The sequence below is a fragment of the Canis aureus genome, chromosome 13 (genome assembly GCF_053574225.1).
Source record: "Canis aureus isolate CA01 chromosome 13, VMU_Caureus_v.1.0, whole genome shotgun sequence".
Lineage (NCBI taxonomy): Eukaryota > Metazoa > Chordata > Mammalia > Carnivora > Canidae > Canis > Canis aureus.
Window position 1 is genome coordinate 45,361,429 of NC_135623.1, and position 22,064 is coordinate 45,383,492.

A 22,064-nucleotide genomic window follows, 5' to 3' on the forward strand; every position below is an offset into this window, starting at 1 on the left:
TAATTGCATTTAGTCACTCCTCCTATTATAAAATTTAACATTTCAGTCCTTATCACTTCTATCTCTCCAATTAACTTTTAGTTTCCTCTTTCCCATTTTCTACAACCAAGTTTAATTTCCTGCATCCAAAATAAAAGAAAAACTCTTTCCTCAACTTTGCCTTTCCTTCAACACACTGCCATATTACTTTCTTTCCTTTTACCACCAAACTATTCAAAAGAATAATCTGCAATCAACGCATTGCTTTTTCCCCAACTCTTCAACAATCCCCATTTTAAGCTTCTACCTTTTCTGCATTCTTGAAGGCCTTTGCCCTCAAAACCACCAAATAAAGTGACATTTCGATCTGTCTTTTACATCATCACTCTATGATTTTTGACAATTTGACTAATCTCTTCTTCAACTTTCTTTTTTCCCTTTATATTCATGGTAATGTTTTGTCTTTTTTATATCTCTCAGTGCTCCTTCTCTCTTACTAAGGCCTTCCTGAAGTATATGTGAAGTTATTAAACTTCTCCCTTCTCAATTTCTTCATCTATAAAATTAAAATAATAATATCAATTCTAAAATACTATGAAAATTAAATATATTAGGTGTTCGACAAATATTATATTGCTTAAGTGTAAATATTTCCTAGCACCCTATCTTTGGTACTATTTCCTTTCACCATCAAATTCTATAACTGACTATAAAATCTTCACCTTAAGCTCCAATTCTCTCATCAGAGCTCCACTCCAGTATTCCTAATTTGTATATCATACCCCACACTCAATATGTTTACAAAGCCAAATTTATCATCTTTCTCCTTCATCAAAATGAACTTTTGCTCAAGTCTTTCCTATACCTATATCATTTCAAAATCCCAGCCAACTGGGCTCAAATCATTAGTCATCTTTGACTCCCTTACATCTAATCCATCTCTCTACACACTAAAGCTTTATCCAAATTGCCTTTTGAATCAAATACCACAGAAAAAGTATAAAACATCATAACCAAGTGGTATTTATCCCAGAAACGCAAAGTTGAATTAACATTTATAATAAAACAATTAACTTATTACATCAACAGAAAAAAGGAGAAAAAAATGATATGATTAGCTAAATATATATAGAAAAAGTTAAAAAAAAATCAACACCCTTTTATGCTAAAAACTCAGCAAACTAGGAGTAGAATGGTACATATAAAAATTTATAATTGATATTATGCTTAATACTGAATGGTTTCCCTCAAAGCTAGAAAATAAGGCAAGGATTTTTGGATTTACCACTTCTATACACCATTGCACTATAGGCACAGCAGTAAGGAAAAGAAACAAAAGATATAAAGACTAGAAAAGAGGTAAAACTGTCATTAATCTCAATGACAGACAAAACTCTAAGAAATGTATTTCTTTTTAAAAACTAAACTTTTAAAATGAAATTATCCAGCTGGCACGATAAAAGGATAATACAAAATTCAATTGCATTTCTATATATTGACAACAAACAATTGGAAAGTGAAAGTAATAAACAATACTAAAGTATTAAATCAATTCAATGAGGACAGGAAAGTCTTTTTTCCATGTAGGGAAAAAAATAATCTCAACTCCTACCTCACACCACACAACAATTTGAGATGGATCATAGAACTAAATATAAAAGCAAGAACCAGAAAGCTTTTATTAAAAAAAAATGTGTGTGTATATATATATATATATATATTCACAACCTGGAAAAGAAACAAAAAGCACAAACTATGAAAGAAAAAAAAATTGATACACTGGCTATCACCAGAATTAAAACATTCTGTTCACCAATGTCACCATTAAAGATATTTAGACAAACCACACACTGAGGAAAAATATTTACAGTACAGAAACCTGATAAGGACCCATATCTCTAGGAATTACAGGACAAATCAACAAGTGGGAAATTAAACAACTGCATTATAAAGACTTGCATAGGCATGCCTCAAAAGATCTAAGAATGGGCAATAGCCACAGGAAAAGGTGCTCAACATTATTAGTCATCAGAAAAATGCAAATTAAAACTCTAATGAGAAATCTTTTCACTCCCATAAGAATGGCTAAACTAAAAAAAATTTAAAAGTCACCAAATGTTTGAGAGAAGGTAGAGAAACTAAAATTCTCACACATTTCTGTTGGGGATTATAAAATGGGACTACTCTGGAAAATTTTAAGGAAGTTTCTTATAAAGTTATTTACTCTTCTATCTATGACCCAACAATTCTACTCTTTGGTATCTATATGAAAATACATAGCTATAAAAGATGTAAATGTTAGTATTCACAACATTTTCATTCAAAATAGTAAAGAGCAGAAAAACACAAATATTTATCCACAGGAAAAGAGATAAATTGTACTATATTGTTCTAGGAGAATACTGTTCAGCAAAAAAGAACAATATGAGCAAATCCCAAAAACATTATGTTGAGTGAAGGAAGTTAGACACTGACATACATAAAACACACATACACTGTAGGATTCCATTTATATAAAGTCTAAGAATAGACAATCCTAACCTATGGTGATGATAATCAGAAAGGAGTTATTCTAAGGTGGGACTGGGTATAGTTGATTGAAACAACTTTCTGGGATGATGATAATGTTTTAATATCTTGCCTTGAGTAGTGGTTACACTTACATATACAAATAGTCAAAATTCATCAAATTGTGTTTTATTCTTCAGTTAGGGGGAAAAAGATGTTTCACCACAAAAACCTTAAAAAAACCCAAAAACTTATTACAGGTAGCATATGATTAGTAGAAAGAAGAAAACTTGGTGTTTCAACAGACTTACTTAAAATTTATTCAACAGTAATAATTTTTCAAGTATTTAGAAGTACTTTCTCAAGTTTCAAAATAATTTTATTTTCCAGCATATGTAAATAAACCCAGCCTTGTGAATTCATCTAAGTAGAGAAACTCAGCCTTTTGGGTCAATATACTGGAGAGAAACAAAGGTTTACCAGTAGCATATAAATATTTCAGCCTCTGTGAATTGAAAATAGAATGCTTCACAATCTGGAGAATTTTGAGACATGAAAGAGCCCAAAGGAGCAAAGGTAAAAAGATCAAACGCAAGATACAGGACTAACAGCTGTGACTTAGTGAGTTAGTAAATATGCTAAATAAAATCAAACTTAACAAAGCACCACAAGTTGGTAACTTCCAAGTTATTAACACACTAATCAGAAACACATGCAAGGTGTAATCAGGCCTACCTCATTGTGACAGCAAGGACTCCTTGGTTATAAGGGATATTCTCCATTTACAGGTAGAGTTATGAAAAAAAGTATATTACATTAAGACATGCATATGAGGCAAGGAGAAGTAACTTGGTCTAAGAAGTCTCCACTGAATGAGATGAAAGTTTTGTTTTCATCTCTCATCTATTTTAGGTCATTCTTCTCACAATAAGACTGAACACATCTGCTAATACCTGGGCAAATAAATGTAAATTCATGGATAAGAGTTGTTCTTATACTTTTATTTCCAAGGCTCATCACCAGTTTTAAGAGTGAAACAATAATTTCAACCATGTTATTAATGTCTAATTAGTAAATGAAAAAAAAAAGTTTGAATACTGCAAGTCAACCTAATTTCACATTTCTTGCATTTCCACACATAAAGCCAGAATTAGCAAATACTTTAGAGGATTAAACCTGTGATCAAAAATATGGGCTCTCATATAAGCTAGCCAATAATTATCTTTTCTTTGGAACAGTAAACTCTTGACAGTGTTCCATCCCTGACACACCTGTGACTTGTCAGAACACACCAGGGAGTCCACTACTTTTTCCATCTAGCTGTCCCCCATCCACACCCTCTAGTCTCCAAGCCTTTTTCTGAAATCACATGTCCTACTTAAAATCCCTCATAATTACTTCCATTTGAACTTTTTAAAAAATTTATTTATTTGAGAGAGAAAGAGAGAGATAGTGAAAGACAGCAAGACAGAGCACAAGTGGGAAGGAGGAACAGGCTTCCCACTGAGCAAGGAGTCTGATACCGACACTGGCATCCCAGGACCCTAGGATCATGACCTGAGCCAAGGCAGATGCCTAACCGACTGAGCCACCCAGGTGCCTCCACTTGAATTTTCTATTCTCTGCTTTTTACAATGAATATGGAGTCCAGAAGATCAGAACTCATAAGAAGAAATAGGTAAAGCACCAAAGTCTCTGAGGTGAAAGGAAGAGTAACCCAACTGAGGTTATATTCTTTTCCAACTACACACCTTAGCTGCTACTGTCCTATTACATATACACTAACAGGCTGCATTGGCTCAAATTTAAATACCATCACCCTAGTTTCCTGACTTTCTCACTTAATTTTTTCCCTTCCTAAATCATCATTACAACATTTAAGAAAAGAAGGTGGAATGAGTTGCCTTCATAAACATTTAATAACGACAAAACCAAGTAATCAAGTCAAAATGGAATTTTTGGCCACTGCTACTTTTTTCAATTTACCAAAATAAACTAAAATAAAAATATGACAGAGAATACAAAGAAGAATTTATAGAGTAAGATCTCTTAGAGTTTATTAGATTACACATACACAGAAAGAAAGAAAGAAATTTGCGTTTTATTCATTGGGTGACTAAATGCATTTACATTAGATAATTTACGTTGATATAAAAATGTGTTTAGTAATGGACGTCACACTCATTTATATATAAGATAACCTCCTACCTAAGTAATTAAAAATGCTGAAAATGTAATGACTGCACAGTAACACCAGAAACACCTTCATATAATGAGAGAACCAGTGAAGACAAATGTGACATTTAGCATCTAAATCTGGCTGTAGTGAGGTTTATTTCTTGAAGCAAATGAACTAGATCAATTTTTTCTGAAAAGAAAGAAGGGATCTATGAAGACATTTCCTCCTCCAGTAGTTGGGACACTGCGTGAAATGTTATCTTGCCTGAATGAACCTGAGCTCCATCCTCATTAAGATGTTGTACAAACGCAAGAAGATCTGAGCAGGACTGGAAGAGGCAACTATTACATTGAGAAAAAAAAGAGAAGGAACTTTGAATCGGTTGTACAAGTTCACCCCTTTAGAGTGTCAATATCCTTATCCATAACACTATGACATTCCCTTGAAATTAATGAAGGTTAAATGAAACAGTTTATGTGAAAGTGTTCTATAAGCTACAGTGAATATATGAAGTTAAAATACCATTTTATTCATGAGGATGATTATAATGAAAATAAACTAAAATAAATCATATTGAAGATATTAAGCAAATCATTGCTCATTTAGACCAAAACAGTCCTAAAAAGAGACATTTCTCTTGCAAATTGGCTCAAGGATTTGTTCATACTATATATCTAAGTAGATGGTGAATGGCATTGATTGGATCCAAAGTCCCCCTCTCTTGGATTTTGTGAGGCCCATTCAGAATGAGCCAGGTTGAGAACACCACCAATTCCATGTTCTGAGTCCATCTGTTGGCAAAAATGTAATGCAAACAGCTTTATAAGTGCTATTTTCAATGAAATATCACAGAACAGCTTGTTCCAATGATATTTCTAAAGCTTGCCTGCAAACCGCCTACTGGGAAATCCAACTGAAAGAGGAGAGGGGAGAGAAAGAAACCCATACAAACAAGTGAGAGAAGTTGAAAAAAAAAGAACAAAAGGTAGAGGGAGACAAGCTAGAAGAAAGTGAGCACTGGAGACAAATAAGGAGCAACAAGAGATGCACTATCAAACACAGACAAAATTAGTTGTAAACCATAAGGAATAGAGAATTTAAAGAAAACTATCAAAACAACTTGGTTTGGAAGATAGAGAAGTGATCACAAATAATGCAACATGTCCAGGAAAATGAAGACAAAAGTAGCAGGAAAACTCAGAAAACATGTAACAGCTCAATAATTGGAGCATGATTATCAAAACGTGAAGGGAAATGATGTAAAATAGCCATTTCTCTAAGTTTCACTTGTTTTTCTCATGTAGTATACAAATTCATTATTCCAAAAATAATGAATTTTCCAAGGAAGGATGTTCCTTGGAAACAAGGAAGGATGTTTCCTTGGATGTTTCCAAGGAGGGAAACATCCTTCTCTAAGTCTTTCCTTTTAATCTAAAAATGTATTTGCAAAAAAAAATTTTTTTAATGTACTTGCAAATCATAAAATGTTCTAGGCATTGCAATATAAGGAGTATACATGCAATGATTCAAAAACAATATACACTACTGCAGATGATGTCATTCTGGGCACTTACCTGAGGTCGAATTACTTTTACAATATTTTTGAGGGCAGTGTCAGGGGATGGAGGTGAGCAGTCAGGTGTTGGGCCTGTCGAGCTGTTTCTATGGTTACTATTTCCTGGAGCAGTAATTGCTACCTCAGATGCATTATCTGTGAATAAAAATAAAACTGCCATAAACCTAATCACTCAGTTTACCTTTCAAGACTTGAAATCACTTTAGTCAACACAAATTGAGATTTCAACTTAAAAACTGGTAACAATTACAGGATCATAGTGAAGAATATGCACAGAAGTCTATTTTAAGGATAATGTTCATTGAATGCTTTGCTTTCTTTTGGAATGGTGACTATACTCTGTAGTATTATTCCAAGAAGGAAGAATACTATTATTAATTCCTAATGATGGATCACCCAACACAGCTATCAAGACTACATTATACAAATTGCCCAAACTTCATCTTAATTAAGATGAATATGATTTTTTATATGATTGGGCTAAGTTTTCCCCATAATCTTTCAAATGGGTTTTGATCTTTATTGAAGTGGAAGTTTTGTATCTCCCTGAGTCATAAAACCCAAATTCAAGCCTCTTCAAATCACTTTTCCCAGAAATCCATCAAACTGTTAAGAAGCATCCCAGTGAATTAACCTGAGGAAAAATTGACATTTGTGCACAATAGTTTTGCAATGTAGACTGACACAAAACTATCACAGCCAGATAAGCACATCTTCTTATACAAACTACTTGAATGAAATTTCAAAAATCTCTCCATTATGTTTAGTATTAAGGGTTGGAGGAGAAATAAAGTGATGACTTTATTAAAACCAGCAACATGCATAAAACGTTCTTCTTAAATTTTTATCAAAACTAAATAACAAAAAAGATGCAGTTTTGGAATGTTTAATATACTTGGAAAAGGATGGAAAATTCTATAAATAACTCTTGCTAGCCCACGGAAATTATATTATTTTAATGATAATTTGGCAATCCTCTACAGCTTTGTATGGAGACTCTTGCAAGTTCAAATCTAAAACAAACAAAAAAAATTAAAAAAAAACAAAAAAAAATTGTTTTCATTAGTTCCCAATAATTTTCTGTCCTAGACAGTTGAACTCATGCAAAGGAAACTAAGACTGTGAATTCTTTATAGATTAGCAGGTTTCTCTGTTCCATGGCCATTGTCTACAATCCCAAGTAAAAAGTAATAATTCATGAAAACACCTCTTGCTTATTAAAAGCGAGGGGATAAAAACTCTACCCATCATATAAAATATAAGTCAGTTACACTGGGGAGTCCAGAGATAGGCTTATAAAACAACAACAGAAAAATACAAATGTGACGCATTGAATGAAATAGATCATTTATTAAATATGTCTTAAAAGTACCCAGAGTTCACTCCTGACTCAGGTTTAATGGATAAGATGAGATTTGAATTAGTGTCTCAAGAATATGCAGAGTTTTGAAAGATGGTCACGTTAGGTGTTCTTCTGACTAGGATAGAATTGTTTTGAGTAAATATTGAAACAGAGATAAAATATCAGTCAGCAAGACAATTAAAAGAAGCCCCAGTTCTCTCCCATTTGTCCCTCCCTTTCATTCTTTCAACCATATAATCTAAAAACATTTATTTGGGGGCAACTATGTGTCAAGTAGTATGTTATGTTCTAAGGATAAATTAAAAAGAACCTCTAGGCAGAGAGTGGAAGGTAAGGAAGGATGAATCGATGGAGCACAGAGGATTTTTACAGCAGTAAAACTCTTCTGTACGGGAGTGTTGGTGCATCCATGTCATTATACATTTGTCTAAGCTCATCGCATGTGCAGCATCCGGAGTGAACCCTTGCATAAACCATGGACAATGGATGATAGCAGCAGGTCAATGTTGGCTTGCTGACCATAACAAGTGTACCACCACAGCGGGTAATGTGATAGTGGGGGTGGGGGTGGGGTGTGCCTGTGTGGGTGTGGGGCATGAGAGAAATAAACCTCTATACCTTCTGCTCCATTTTTCTGGGAAACTGAAACTGCTTTGAAAAAATATAAATTTTGATAAAATGTCTAAAAATCCATGCCCTCAAGACGTATACAATCAAATGTGACATCAGACACATAGACAAAGTATAATGCAATATGACTTAAGATCTGATAATAAAGGCAGCACAATGATACACCAAGAGGGGAAACAATCACCAGACCATGGCTGGGAAAGAAGAGAGGCCTGTGAAAGGTTTCCATTTTCGGGCAAGAAAGATTAGACGGAACATAAAAACCTAAGGAAGGGCATGGAGGTAAAAAGAGCAAAGACAAAGCTGTTATCTTGTGTTAGGGAAAAGCTGAGGCTAAGTTTAAGTAGAAGGAAGTTTTATTAGTATACAAGTATATATTTAATTCTGTAGGCAGTGGGAAATATTGAAAATTTTTAAGCAAGAAGTGACACAGTAATAATAATAATAGCTAATATTTATTGGACTCCAGTGAAAAAATGTTAGAGGCCTTATTCTCATTATTTATACTCTGTTGCAGTTTTCAAATTATTGTTTCTCTGTGTTGCATTCTGAATAGTTTTTAATACTCATTTATCCAGTTTATGGGCTCTTTCCTCAGCAGTGTCTAGTCTATCAAATCATCTTCTTAATTTCACTTATACTTTACCATTCTAAAATTTTATTTGCTTCCTTTTCAAATATACAATGTCACCAGTTGGCATTTTTCAGTTTCTTAACAATTTCAAGCTTGCTTGTATTTGGTGGAAAAGAGCATAGCAACACAGTTGTTTTTTTAAAATCTATGCCTGACAATTCGATTATCTGAAGCCTTCATGTGTCTGTTTCTGGGTCTCTCACTCATGGTATTTTCTTCTATTTTCTGTCTCATCTTCAATTCTGTGCTACTTGTTACTCAACTTTTTTTTAGCACAAGATATTTAATTCTTTGTCTTTTAGTAAACTCTAATTCAAAAAAGCAACCAAACTTATATTCTAATACCAGATGCTGACGTCTTGCCTGCTCAAATGTTAGACAATTTATTTTATCCTCTCTGGACATCAGTTTTCTTAACTTTAAAAATGAGAATGATTAATAATAACCATCTAGAAGAAAGTTGTGGTTTATGTGCACAGATAAAAATGAGAGAATACATGTGAAAAGTATCTAGCATGTTATCAGGCACAAAGCACGGGTTTTATTTTTCCCTATCAAATTAAATATTATCAGAATTAAAACATAGAAAATAAAATCCAGAAGGAAAAGCAAAACTAATAATAATAATAGTAATAATAATAATAATGCTTTGCAGATAATACATCTAGAGTAAAGACTGTGAATACTTGGATAGAATTTGAGACCAGTATCTTTTAGCTATTCACACGAATTGGTAGAGACAGAATTTAATTCCAGGAATAAGAGGTGATCCCTTGAGGAATGATTCACTGCAAGGGCTGGCCCTGTGGACTACCATTGGAAATCAGAAAAACCGAGGGGTACTTTATGCAGACTGTAAGGCAAAAGCTTTTTGAATGTTTCTTATAAGTAATTTAATACATAGTACAAGACAATGGGTAATCAAGTACTAAATTATTTAGAAAAGATTATAACTGTCTCCATCTTCTGAATCCGAGATCTGTACCATTACACTGATAATTTGATTTTATACTACCTTGCGTTGTTCATTATCTCTTCCAGACGCGGTTATGTTTTTGCAGACACTTATATTTCCCTCATCCCCTCCACATTTCTTAGCTCAATGCCTTTAAAAATACTAAATGAAATAAAGTGAATAAAGCAAAACCTGTATGGCAATGGCAAACATCAAAAATGCCCTTAATTACATGGAGAAATGTGATCTGGCTTTTGTAATCAATGGTCTTTTTTTTTTTTTTTGAGAAAATCCAAAAGAGAAGCATATTTTAAATACCCTTTATTATTTTAAAAATACCTATTATCCAGTGGAATCTGCAAAATGACAGCCTGTGTCCAAGACGGTTTTATGTGGTCAACCTACATTTTTTACACCTGCAGCTACAAAACATTGCTGACAAAAAGGAAATGAGGTATGTAAAAACTGCTTAGAGAAAATTTCTAAATATACTTGCAATTTCAGATAGAAATAAGAGACTTATCTTCTAGTCAGCTTCTCTGACTACATATTAGCTTATGCATTATGATTGTCCATTTCCTCTAAAACAACAAGCTTAGAAGAAAATCTAGCTTATGTGAGCTTTTAAAAGTATTCTATGAATACAAAATAATCCACACGCAATGCTACAGAGTGGAATTTTAACATCATTCACTAGCATGTACTGAGCAAAGAAAGTGCACCAGAGACTGTGCTAATTGCTACGTAGATGACAAACAGAGCGGAGATTACTTGTGGCTGGGGTTCAAGAAAAGTGTCATGGCAGAGGCAGTGACTAAGCAGGTCTCTGATAGATCAGTAAAATTCCATGCATGAAGAAATGAGTGGGAAGGGCACTCCAAGAGTTGGAGGTACAATGAGCAAAAGTTAGAAAATGGAAAAGAATTAGGCACATTTGTCAAGTAAAGAGTTCAGTTTGAATAGGATATTAATGGAGGAAATACCAACAAGTGGGGGCATCATAAAACAACAAACCTAACCTGAAACCCAGCCTTTTTTTTTTTTTAATTAAAGTATAGCTGACATACAATATCCTATCAGTTTCAGGTATACATTGAAGTTATTTAATATTTTTACGTATTATGAAATGATCCTCATAGTAAATCTATTTCCAAACTGTCACCATACATTTTTATCAATTCACCTATAGACAGACGCTTGGGTTGCCTCCGTATCTTGGCTATTGTAAATAATAAATACTACAGTGAACATAGGGGTGCAAATACCCATTCAAATTGGTATTTTCATTTTCTTTGTACAAATATCCTGATATGGAATTGCTAGATTGCATGATAGTTCTACTTTGCATTTTTTGAGGAACCTCCATACTGTTTTCTAGAGTGGCTGCACCAATTGACATTCCCATCAGCAGTGCACAAGGGTTCCTTTTATTCCACATCCTTGCAACAGTTTTTTGTCCTTTTAAAAATAGCCAATCTGACTGATGTGATAATAAATATTGCTGCTCCAGCTTTCTGTTTTTTTCCATTTGCATGGAAATACCTTTTCCCATGCCTTCACTTTCAGTCTATACGTACCTTTAGATCTGAAGTGAATCTCTTACAGGAAGCACATAGATTGATCCTGTTTGTTAGTTTTAAACCATTTGGCCACCCTATATCTTTTGATGGGAGCATTTGGTCCATTTAAAGTATTTATGGATAGGTATGTACTTAGGGCCATTTTGTTCATTGTTTTCTGGTTGTTTTTGTAGCTCTTCTCTTTTCTTCGATTCTTGGCCTTTTTCCTTGTGGTTTGGTGGTTTTCTTTAGTGTTATGTTTGGGGTTTTTTCTCTTTGTTTTTGGGGTACCTATTGTAGATTTTTGTTTGTAGTTACCATAAGGTACGTTCACGCTCATGCATATGTGTGTGTGTGTATATAAATAGATAAAATCGGGCATAACAGTTGTTACATTAAATATGTATGGAAAGAAGTATCCCCCAACAAAAACACAGATGGCTGCAATTAAGATGTCAGCTGGGTCTATGGTTTCATTTGAGTTTGACTAGGAGCAGTTGGCTTCACTCACAAGGTCGTTGGCAGTACTGGATTTTCATGAGCTGTTGGACTGAGGGCCTTAGTTTCATGTTGGCTGTTGACTAAAAGCTCCTCTTAGTTCCTTGACACGTGGGTCTCTCCACAGAGGCTCACAATGGGATGATCCCATTCATTGTGGTGAATAAGCCAGAGAGCAAGAGAAAGCTAGCATGATGGAAGCCAGAGCTTTTTTTGTAATCTGATCCTGGATGTGATTAAAATATTTTTGCCATATTCTAATCAATAGAAGCAAGTCACTAGGTCCAGTCTACATCAAGGGAAAGGGGCAACACAAGGGCATAGATACTAGGAGGTGGGATAATTGGGAGTTATCTTAGAGACTTAATATCCACAGTCCTACAGGAAAAAGCTACTCTCAAACTACTGATGGCAACAGAAATGGATACAGCCATTTTGGAAAGCAACAGCATTAAGATCAGTGCCTCTTAATGACACAGACAACTTACCTTGGTTTGCTAGGTTCTTTCTCAGTTTTAAACCTGGAAGTCCTATATCCTGGGAACCCCTTCAGTCCTGGGGCTTGGTTAGTCACCCTACTCTGGAGCCAGGCTGTGGGGTTTAAATCATGACTCCACACTTACTAGAAATGTGAACTTGGGTAAGTTACTTAATTTCTCTGTGCCTCAGTTTCCTTATCTGTAAAATAAAAATAATAGGATATTTGTGGAAACTAAATGAGATAATACATGTAAAGTGCTTAAAGCAATGTATGGCACATAAAAAGCGCCCAGTGATATTAAATATATTAAAATATACATATCCATCCTTTCACTAGGGTATGCACACAGTTATTATCCCTACTGGGACACTTTTGGCAGTGAAAGGGAGCGCTAGTAACAGTTATGCCAGGTCAACAAGCATAAAAGGGAACACTCAGGGAAAGTAGGATGTATGATCTTTATATGTGACTCCCACTGAAATTTATATCATAGAAATAAAAGCACCTCCAGTAAGACAGGTACACAATGATGTTTGTTGTTCTTTTGTTAATAGTGGGAAAATAATACAAAATGAAGTGAAGGCTCTTCAACCAAAGTGGAATAAATCATGATACATAATACCATCAAATATTTTGCAATCTTTAAAAGAATGAATTGTAGTGATACCAGCTGACTTCAAGGAAGTCATTTGAAATACTGTTGAATGAGAAAAATAGTATGTGCAAAAATATATATGGCTTTCCTTTTTTGTAAAACAAAAGGTTTACGCTCAGAGGCAAAGACCGAAGTTTAAACTTCAGTATCCCAAACTTTTATGGGTCTGTCCCAAGATGCTGGGCGGGTCTCTGGAAAAGTCTTAGTAAATTTTATAAAAAGTAAAATATTTTAATTGTAATAAGTTAAGATCTCTTCAAATTTTTTCCAATTCCAGTTTCCTTGCTTCATACTTCTCCTTGTTTGGGGTAGTATTAAAATGGCTGGAGACAGTTTTTTTTTTTTTAAACTGACTAAGGAGAAGATGAGTTTGGGATACATTTAGTTTGGGTTTAGTGGGACATATTTGCAAGGTTTAAGTCACTTCCTCATATAATCCAGATGTTAAAATGGCATCTGGAAATTTTCTCTACCACCTCTTGTGCCAACTCGCTTAGTATGTAATCATAAGGTTTAGAGCACTACTACAATATGAGTGATGTTGAGATATGAGTGTGACCTAGAAATATTTGTGTACCAGAAAAATGTGATATGTACAGGAGTTAGCGCATGGAAAGTTCTTCCAAATCTTATATCTTAGATATGAAAGAAGAGTTTTATCAAATTTGACAACAATCCTAAAAATTTTTAGAATGGCAGTACCAGTAACAGATTATGAGGCCGAAAAGAAATTTCTACAAACCAATTTAAAAAAAAACCCTAATTTTGCTCAATGATGCTAGAGGAAAGACTGAATTACTTTATTTCTCTACACTAGCATTATCTAAGAGAAATATAATGTGAGCTACATATGTAATTTTCAATTTGCTAGTAGCCACGTGTAAAAAATTTGTAAAAATAAATTAATTTTAATAATATATCATTTAACTCAATTTATCCAGGATGTTATCATTTAAATTACTAATAAAATATTTTATGTTCCTTTATGTATACTATGCCTTCATAAGCTGGAGTATAATTACACTTTCAGCATGTGAATTCAGGCAGTAAACTTTCATTGGAAATACATGATCTTATTTAGATTTTGTAAAATTAAAGTTGGAAAAATAGATTCCACTAAAAACAAAGTTGTTCTAAACATGCTTAAAAGTTTTCAAATAATTGAATTGAGTAGCAAAAAATTATTTTCCTTTAGTATTTGCATTCACATTGACAGAATTGTTTCATTGCTTTTAGAATTGATTTAATTTCAAAATAAAATAATTTCAGTTTCAATATTATGTCTACCCAAGTTAAGTAAGTTCCCTGACTCAATATCATTAATAGGAAAGTCAAAGGTATTGCATAAATTTAAATTATAAGTTTGGATCCTGCTAAAAAATGTTTTAAAATGTTTTGTGGGGCATTTAGTTCTAATTTTAAGCAAATTATTTTCATTGATTCTCTTTTTACTGTTGAGAATAATCTTATCAAATTTACTATGCAGTTGCTGAATGTACCTCTTATTTTCCACTTTATGGTCTTCAAAAAATTTTTTAGACAGCGAACATCTTTTTTCAGTTTGCTCTGCCACAGTAAATTACAATTACTATTATCATAAAGTTTGTAGTATATCATATTCCAATCTCTCTTTTTTTTTCTTTACTGTTTCAGTCATTGTGTGCAAGGTGGAAAAGGAGATGAGATGAGGGAAATGGGGAAACCGTAATTTCAGGAAAATCTCAGCCCTTCCTTGGTCCACTGGAACTTATGCATGCTGGCCTTGTAACACCATACGACTGCATGGGAAATAAATTTTCTGCAAGTTTCTACAGTTAATTAACAATAGGAAAAAGGATAACCTTGCTCACAGACAAGACAATCCCTATGAATGGATACAATGAAAGAAAAAAAGTTGCAAACTAATAGGTATGGCATGATTCTATTTTGGTAAAAAGAAATGAAACCCATATGTATATACATATACATGCTTTTCTTAGCTTGTATGCTAAAAGATATAAACTGAGCTGTCAGCATTGTTTACATGAAAGTAGGTTAGGAAGTAGGCACATTTGGGTGAGGCAAAATGGGGGAAATTATTAGTATTTCCCTTATAAAATTATGCATTGTATCAGGTTTTAATTCAGAACTACACACATATATTTGTCATTTGTAAACCACCCAATATATAGAAAAAAACTTTTTCAAATACAGTATGATTTATTATTATTTATTATTAACTCATAATTTCATTACGTTATAACCTGACATCAGGACTTGATTATCTGATACGTTGCCCATCTCTGTGACCTAGTAAGTAGTCGGCTTTTCTAAGTAATTTACATATGTGAGAAAAGAATATATTCATTCTCTATTGATGTGTACACAGTTCTAGATATGTCTATTAAATCATGATTGATGTATTATTCAACATAGTATGTTCTTATGTTTCTTCATTTTTCAAAATTCTCAGTGAAATATGGTATATTCAAATCTTGCACAAATTGTGGAATTCAGTTTTTCTTTGAACTCCTATCAGTTTTGGCTTTTAATATTTCAAGGCAATGTAGTATGTGAAAAACGTGTGAAAAATTGTGTGACCTTATACTTCTTTCTATACTGTGTTTGATTCCTTAATTGTTATGTAGTAGCTCTCTTGATCAGTTTTAATGTTTTTAACTTTCAATTATGTTTTGACTGATGATATTGCTTTAATGCCTTTCTTAGACTGGCTTAACTTGATCTTTTTTAACCCCATTGTGTCATTTGTATTTATGTTTGACTCCTGGATAAAGCATATAGCACTATTTTTAAAAATTGCACCCCATATGATCATCTTTGTCTTTTATTATTTCTATTTTCTGGTTTTGGTTTGCTTCTTTATTCTTTTATTTTCCAGTACTGGTTTAGAATATATTAATTGTGTTTTTAATTTTTGGTTTCTCTTCAAATTTTTACTAGAAACATTTATTTAAAAAATCAAAATTCATTGTTTCTTTGTCTCTCTAGCTTTTTAGCCTACTTTACTTACTCTCTCTGATCATAAACCTCAATCTTCTTTGTTTTTATTGTCTGGAAATTTAACACCCTTGGCTGTACATTTTTAGCAGTAGGCCTGACCTCTGGCTCCCATTTGAAGTGGGGCTCTTTTAAATTCCATTACCTTGAAGGATGCAATTTTCTTATGGATCCTGCCCATTTCTGGGCCCAGTCACCAGGTAAGGTTGCCATTTAGGTTCCAGTTTCTATTTTGTGTTTCTGATCCAATTGAGGATAAAAATATTTTCTTTTCTTTTTTTTTAGCACAACTAGAATTCATAATTTTCTCACTTTATATTTTATCCCTCATCATGATTTTTAATGCACTGGAAAACAGGGGAAGGGTCACTTTAAAAAAACCTGACAGACTTGTTGTCAGGTCATGTTATACTTTAATAATCAGAAAAATGTATAATTGATTTTAAAAAATCAAAATAATACAAGTATATATATACCAGATGTTCATTCACATTTATACAAAAGCTATTCACAGAAAAAAAGAAAGAAAAAAATGGAAAAGAAATAAACCAGAATCTTAAAATTAGTTACCCTGATAGGTAAGATTCAGGAAAATATTTTACTTTTATTTATTTTGCTTTTCATATATTTTTTGAACAAAATTAACAAAGTATTCAATTTTATAACGAGAACTTATTACAATAAGTTATATGTAAGTCTATGATGTTAAACTTATTTTTAAAGGCTACTATTAGAACAAATAAGCATTATATTCACAGCTATATTAAAAATTATTATACTATGCTAAAAAATAATAACACCAATATAACAGGTTTTCCTAAGGGAAACAATTAAAAGATACTTAAAATGAGTTCACAGGTTCAGAAAGACTCTGTATTGCTGTTTCAGAATTTATTTATTTATTTAGGGTTTTTTTATGTGTTTTTTTCATGTTTTTTATTTAGACATATCACTCCTCCCCATACTTGGTTAGAGTAATCAAAGCATGCTTCTGTTGAAATGATGATCCAGAAGCCTCATATTTACCTGTGACTTAATGTCTGCTTACTTTTACATTTTCTAAGGAAAGAAATGCTAGGTGGTTCACTGCTCTTGACTGTTTATAGCATAGTTTTTAGCATCTATTATTCTTTTCATTTCTTCTATTCACAGGAAAGAGACACAGAAGACACTAGATAACTATTCAGTAATGATTTCAATGGTTCTATAAGAAATGAAAGGCATAGAAAAACCTATGTGATTAAATGGCACCTACAGTTCTTTCTCTGGGTTCTGTGCATAAATAGCAGAATAGGATATCCCACAGAGAACAAATGTAGCCAAGTTTGGCAGTAAAATATATAATTCTGGATGCAGTAATGGTCTCTTTGAGCCCTATTGATTTAATAGGTACCTAGAATGCTTTAAGCTTTTATTTCACAATGTATTGTAGATAAAACCTCTCCTATTACTTTATGTCTAATGTCTTCTTTTTCTTTGTGTCTTATACACCTAAGGGCCTGGAAAATAGTAAGTCCTCAATAAATAGCTGTGGAACAAATGAATGAATGAACGATCTCATAAAAAAAAGTTCTAAACAGCAGGACGGAACACTGAAGGAAGAGCTATGGATAATATACTGAGAGTCACAGTGACTTCTCAATGACAGGTTTGCTTTTGAATCATCATCTCTTTCAACAAACTATTCATTTATTTGGACTTAGTTTCCTCAACTGCAATATAAAACATGATAAATGTGATGAAATGAGAGATCTGGAACTATTTTGTGCAGTAATTCCTGGTGGAATTTAAATAATGAAAATAATTTTAACTCTCTATTCTTCTCAACTACTCAAACCTAGTTTGTTAATTCTCAAAAATAATACCTAAGAATAAGCTATTTTTGTCTTTTCATTTTTTCATAAATCACCTCTGAGAGACCAATGAAATAATATTCTATTGTAAGTTTCTTGAATGTGTGTATTCTAATATAAATATAAAATGTAATACACTGGATAAGATCTAGAATAAAATACAGTACTGTAAAACTGTTACTTTCTAAATGTATAATGTGACTGTGGTTGGGTGTTAGTTAATACTGCTAATGTACCTTAATTAAGAGTGTAGGAGTACCTAAAGAGAGAACTAGGAGTTTAGTGTAATATTACATTAATAATACAGCATCTATGGAAAAGAATATAAAATGAATTAGTGAGATTGCTAGTTGATGTATCTGACATGTCTAGACAGTGGAGGGAGAAAAAAAGGTTAAATATGAGGCCACAAGCATTATATAAAATTTCTTTAAGATTATATTTTCAGTACAATGTTATTTCCAACTTAGTGCTGTATGCAGCAGCTGCTAAACAGAACAAAATTAATAAGAGTGAGTCCACGAAATAACAACTTAATTATTAAAATGGACTGAAATTACACAACTGCAAATTCCCATGAGCTATGATTTGCTTCTGTGAGGAGCACTGAGAATAACTCTTGTCAAGTGTTCAACCAGTACACCAAACAAGATAATCTAAATTGAAATATTCTGAAGTATGAGCAAAAATGGAAGTCAAAATCTATATCCTTAATAGATGAAGGCTTATTGCAGGAGAAGTTTCAGCATTTTAGAGATAGTATGTATCCTTAGCCTATTCAGCTTTCTTCAAAGAGGGAGATCACCCACATATTTAACATTAATTAGATAAAAGTGAATTGTTTTGACATGATCTATTTTAACTTTCCAGATGACTGTTATTTTTAATTATTTTCCAATTATAAAAGCAATATGTGTTTACTGCAGAAAATTTGGACAATACAAAAAAGTATGAAGAAGAAAACAAATAACATGTCATCTTAGCATCAAGAGATAGTACAAGTAATATAATACCTTTTAGGTCTTCTTTTCTCATGCACATACACACAATAATATTTTCAACTAAATTTGTGTCAAATAGTAAATATAAATTCATTCATTCAATAGATCTTTATTAAGTGGCAACTACATGTCATTATGAAAATTTGAATAATTAGATATTATTTGAAAACATTATAGATGAATCTATTCTTTGAATTTATTTTTTTAAAGATTTTATTTATTTATTTATTCATGAGAGAGCCACAGACAGAGAGGCAGAGACATAGACAGAGGGAGAAGCGGGCTCCTTGTGAGGAGCCTGATGAGGGACTCAATCTCAGGACCCCAGGATCATGACCTGGGCCAAAGGCAGATGCTACACCACTGAGCCACCCAGGTGCTCCCCTATTCTTTGAATTTATTATTATTACTTAATTATTCACTTGTTTTCACTTTTGGTTATCTCCAATATCCTCTTACTTTAAATTGATTAGAACATCCTCTAGTACTACTTCACAAATAGTCATGCTATAGACTTATCACAAGCCTAAACAAGTTTCCAACTCTTCCTATTTTGTTTGGAAGGAAAAATTCAAGATTTATCCTGGCAAATTCAAAAGAATATCAAAATATCATGATTAAGTAATTAAGTAATTAATCCATGAACTGTGAATGTGGTTAAGAATTTGGTCTCCAGAGCTGAATATCCTGTATTCAAATTCCAGACCTGCCATTTTCTAGCAAGCTCTAAACTTTTTTGTGACTTGCTTCCCTTATCTGTAAAATGGGAAAGAATAGCTACTTCATGTACAGTTTAAGATTAAATGAATTAAGACGCACAAGGTAAGTACTCAATAACATTAGCTATTATTTTTTCATTAATATTTATATTAAGTATCTTTTACATGGCAATGATTTTGCTAGAAGCTCTGATTGCAAGGGTAAACAGACAGGCAAGATTTTGAACTTTATTGGAGAAACAACTGAAACATATTAAAATAACCTCAAAATAACTGTGTAATTGCAATCAAAGTACGGACTATAGAAAGTAAAATTAGAAGGTGCTAAAGAGAAGAAAACAGAGGCATCCGTATACTTAGTCTGAGGCATGGGTGTGTGTGGGCGCCCACAAAGGAATTTTCCCTGAGGAGGAATATATGTTGTCTACTTGGGGGAAAGAGAAAGATAAGGGACAGTAGGAGCAGAACTTGGTTCAGGCATGTGAAGCCCACAGGTAGGAAGGCACTTGCCCCCATTAAAGAACTAAAAGGAACTAAAGATGGCCAGTGTGGGAAGGTGGAAATTGGTGAAAGATGAGGCTAAAAATGAAAAAAAAAAAAGAAAGAAAGAGAGAGAGAGAGAAAGGTACATCATTCAGGGCATTTTGAACCTTATTAGGGATTTGGGTCATTTTTCTAAGAACAATGACAAGTCACTACAAGGTTTTAGCCAGAGGAGTGATGCAATCAGATTTGTGATTTCAGAGATTATTTTGGCTGAAACGTAAATAATAAATTCGAGGAAAGAAAATAAGACAATACTTTATTATTAAAATAATCTCCAAGTCGTGGTTGGTAATAGTAGAGAAATAGGGACATTAGAGGTTTAATTAGGGATAGAGAGTAAGTTATAAAGTTAACTTCATCCTAACATCGATGGCTGTTAAAAATTCCAAGACCTGATGACTGATTGAATATTAGAGCTGATGGAAACAGAGATGGCAAGAATGACAGCCAGGTTTCTGCAGTCAGATGAATGATTAAAACACTTACTAAGATAAGGAACCCTACATGAAAAACAAGTTTGGAGAGAAAGATATGAGTTTAGCCTTGGCTAGGTTATGGTGAAGGCACCTTTGAGACATATAGGTGGAAATATTCAGTGGGTGGATGGATGGATGGATGGATGGATGGATGGATGGATGGATAGATTGATGGATAGATGGACGGACAGGAACATGGATGAGGCAAAAGTTGGGAAAAGTGGTATGGCCTGGAGGGAAAATTTGGGAGTCTTTAGCATGTTGTCATACTATGGATAGAATGACTTAGGAAGAGGAAAAAAAGTATAAAGAATAGGGAGGACTTTGTCTGAACCTGAGAAACTCTTAACGTTTAAAGCAATCCGGAAAAATGACAGTGGTCAACATGGAGAGGGAACAGTGAAATAAGATGAAAGCTGCCTTTAGACAGCAGAGAAAAGAAAAGGTGTCAAGATGGAGGTGTCACTATCCTGTGGAATGCTGCTGAGACACGTCCACTCAATTTTGTGATCTTAAGGTTATTGGTACCTTTAGAAAGTATATTTGGAGAAAGCCGTGAGGAATGGGAACCCAAAAAAGTAGCATGGGATGGAAGAAAAGGAAAAAAATTAATGTCCTGAGAATACAGAGGGATGGAGAGAAGCTGAGGAGTCAAGGGAAATCAGGGGGCTTTTTTGTTGTTATTTATTGTTTTCAGTGTTCGTTGTTACTGTTTATCATATGAAATAGGCTTATGCAGATTTCAATATTAATATGTACAATCCAGTGGAAGGACAATTAAAAATCAGGGGGGTGAGTAAATGACCAAAAAGGTCACACTGATGAGAAGCCACAGGCACGTAGACATGTTAAAAGGAAAACTCCTCCACTCTAACAGGAGGTACGGGAAAGAGGAGGGTGCAGGGGCCCCTTGTAGACTTGGTAGAGAACGTCAACACAGCTCCGTCTCTACTAATTAGAATATGAGGCCATTTGCTGAGAGTGAGACACAAGGCATGGAAAAGTATCTGCGGTTTGAGGAGAGTACAGTAGAGTGAGTGGAATGTGACACAGTGTGGAGACCTCACTTGACTGTGGTGAGCATTAATTTATTTTTTATTTTTATTAATTTATTTTTTAATTTATGTTTTCTGAGGGGGTAGGGGTGGAGGGAGAGGAAAAGAGAGAATCCTAAGCAGGCTCCACGCCTAGCATGGAGCTTGACTTGGGGCTCAATCCATGATCCTGAAATCATCAGCTAAACCAAAATCAAGAGTCCGATACTTATCCAACTGAGCCACCGAGGTACCCCAGTGAGCATGAATGTGTGAATTAATGAATGTTTACCTCCTTTGTATATATATTCTGACGTCCCTACAGGAGGCCACAGATGACATCATAAAAAGCCAATGCCCACCTCCAACATCATCACTTAATAAGAGTTTATTGTATGTTTAGATATCTTATTATTCTACA

General features: G+C 33.5%; 1 protein-coding gene across 14 annotated transcripts in view; it reads right to left on the reverse strand.

Annotated features, from left to right (window-relative positions):
* ANKS1B (ankyrin repeat and sterile alpha motif domain containing 1B) overlaps window positions 1-22,064 on the reverse strand; it is a 1,050,493-nt gene that overhangs the window by 620,562 nt on the left and 407,867 nt on the right. For all 14 annotated transcript variants that reach the window (XR_013350846.1, XM_077845971.1, XM_077845965.1 and 11 more), the window contains exon 11: window positions 6,241-6,377. Coding sequence is in view for 13 of the 14 variants with exons in the window: in XM_077845971.1 (XP_077702097.1) it covers window positions 6,241-6,377 (137 nt within the window). In the remaining variant the exon portion in view is untranslated. The remainder of the gene's footprint in view (window positions 1-6,240; window positions 6,378-22,064) is intronic.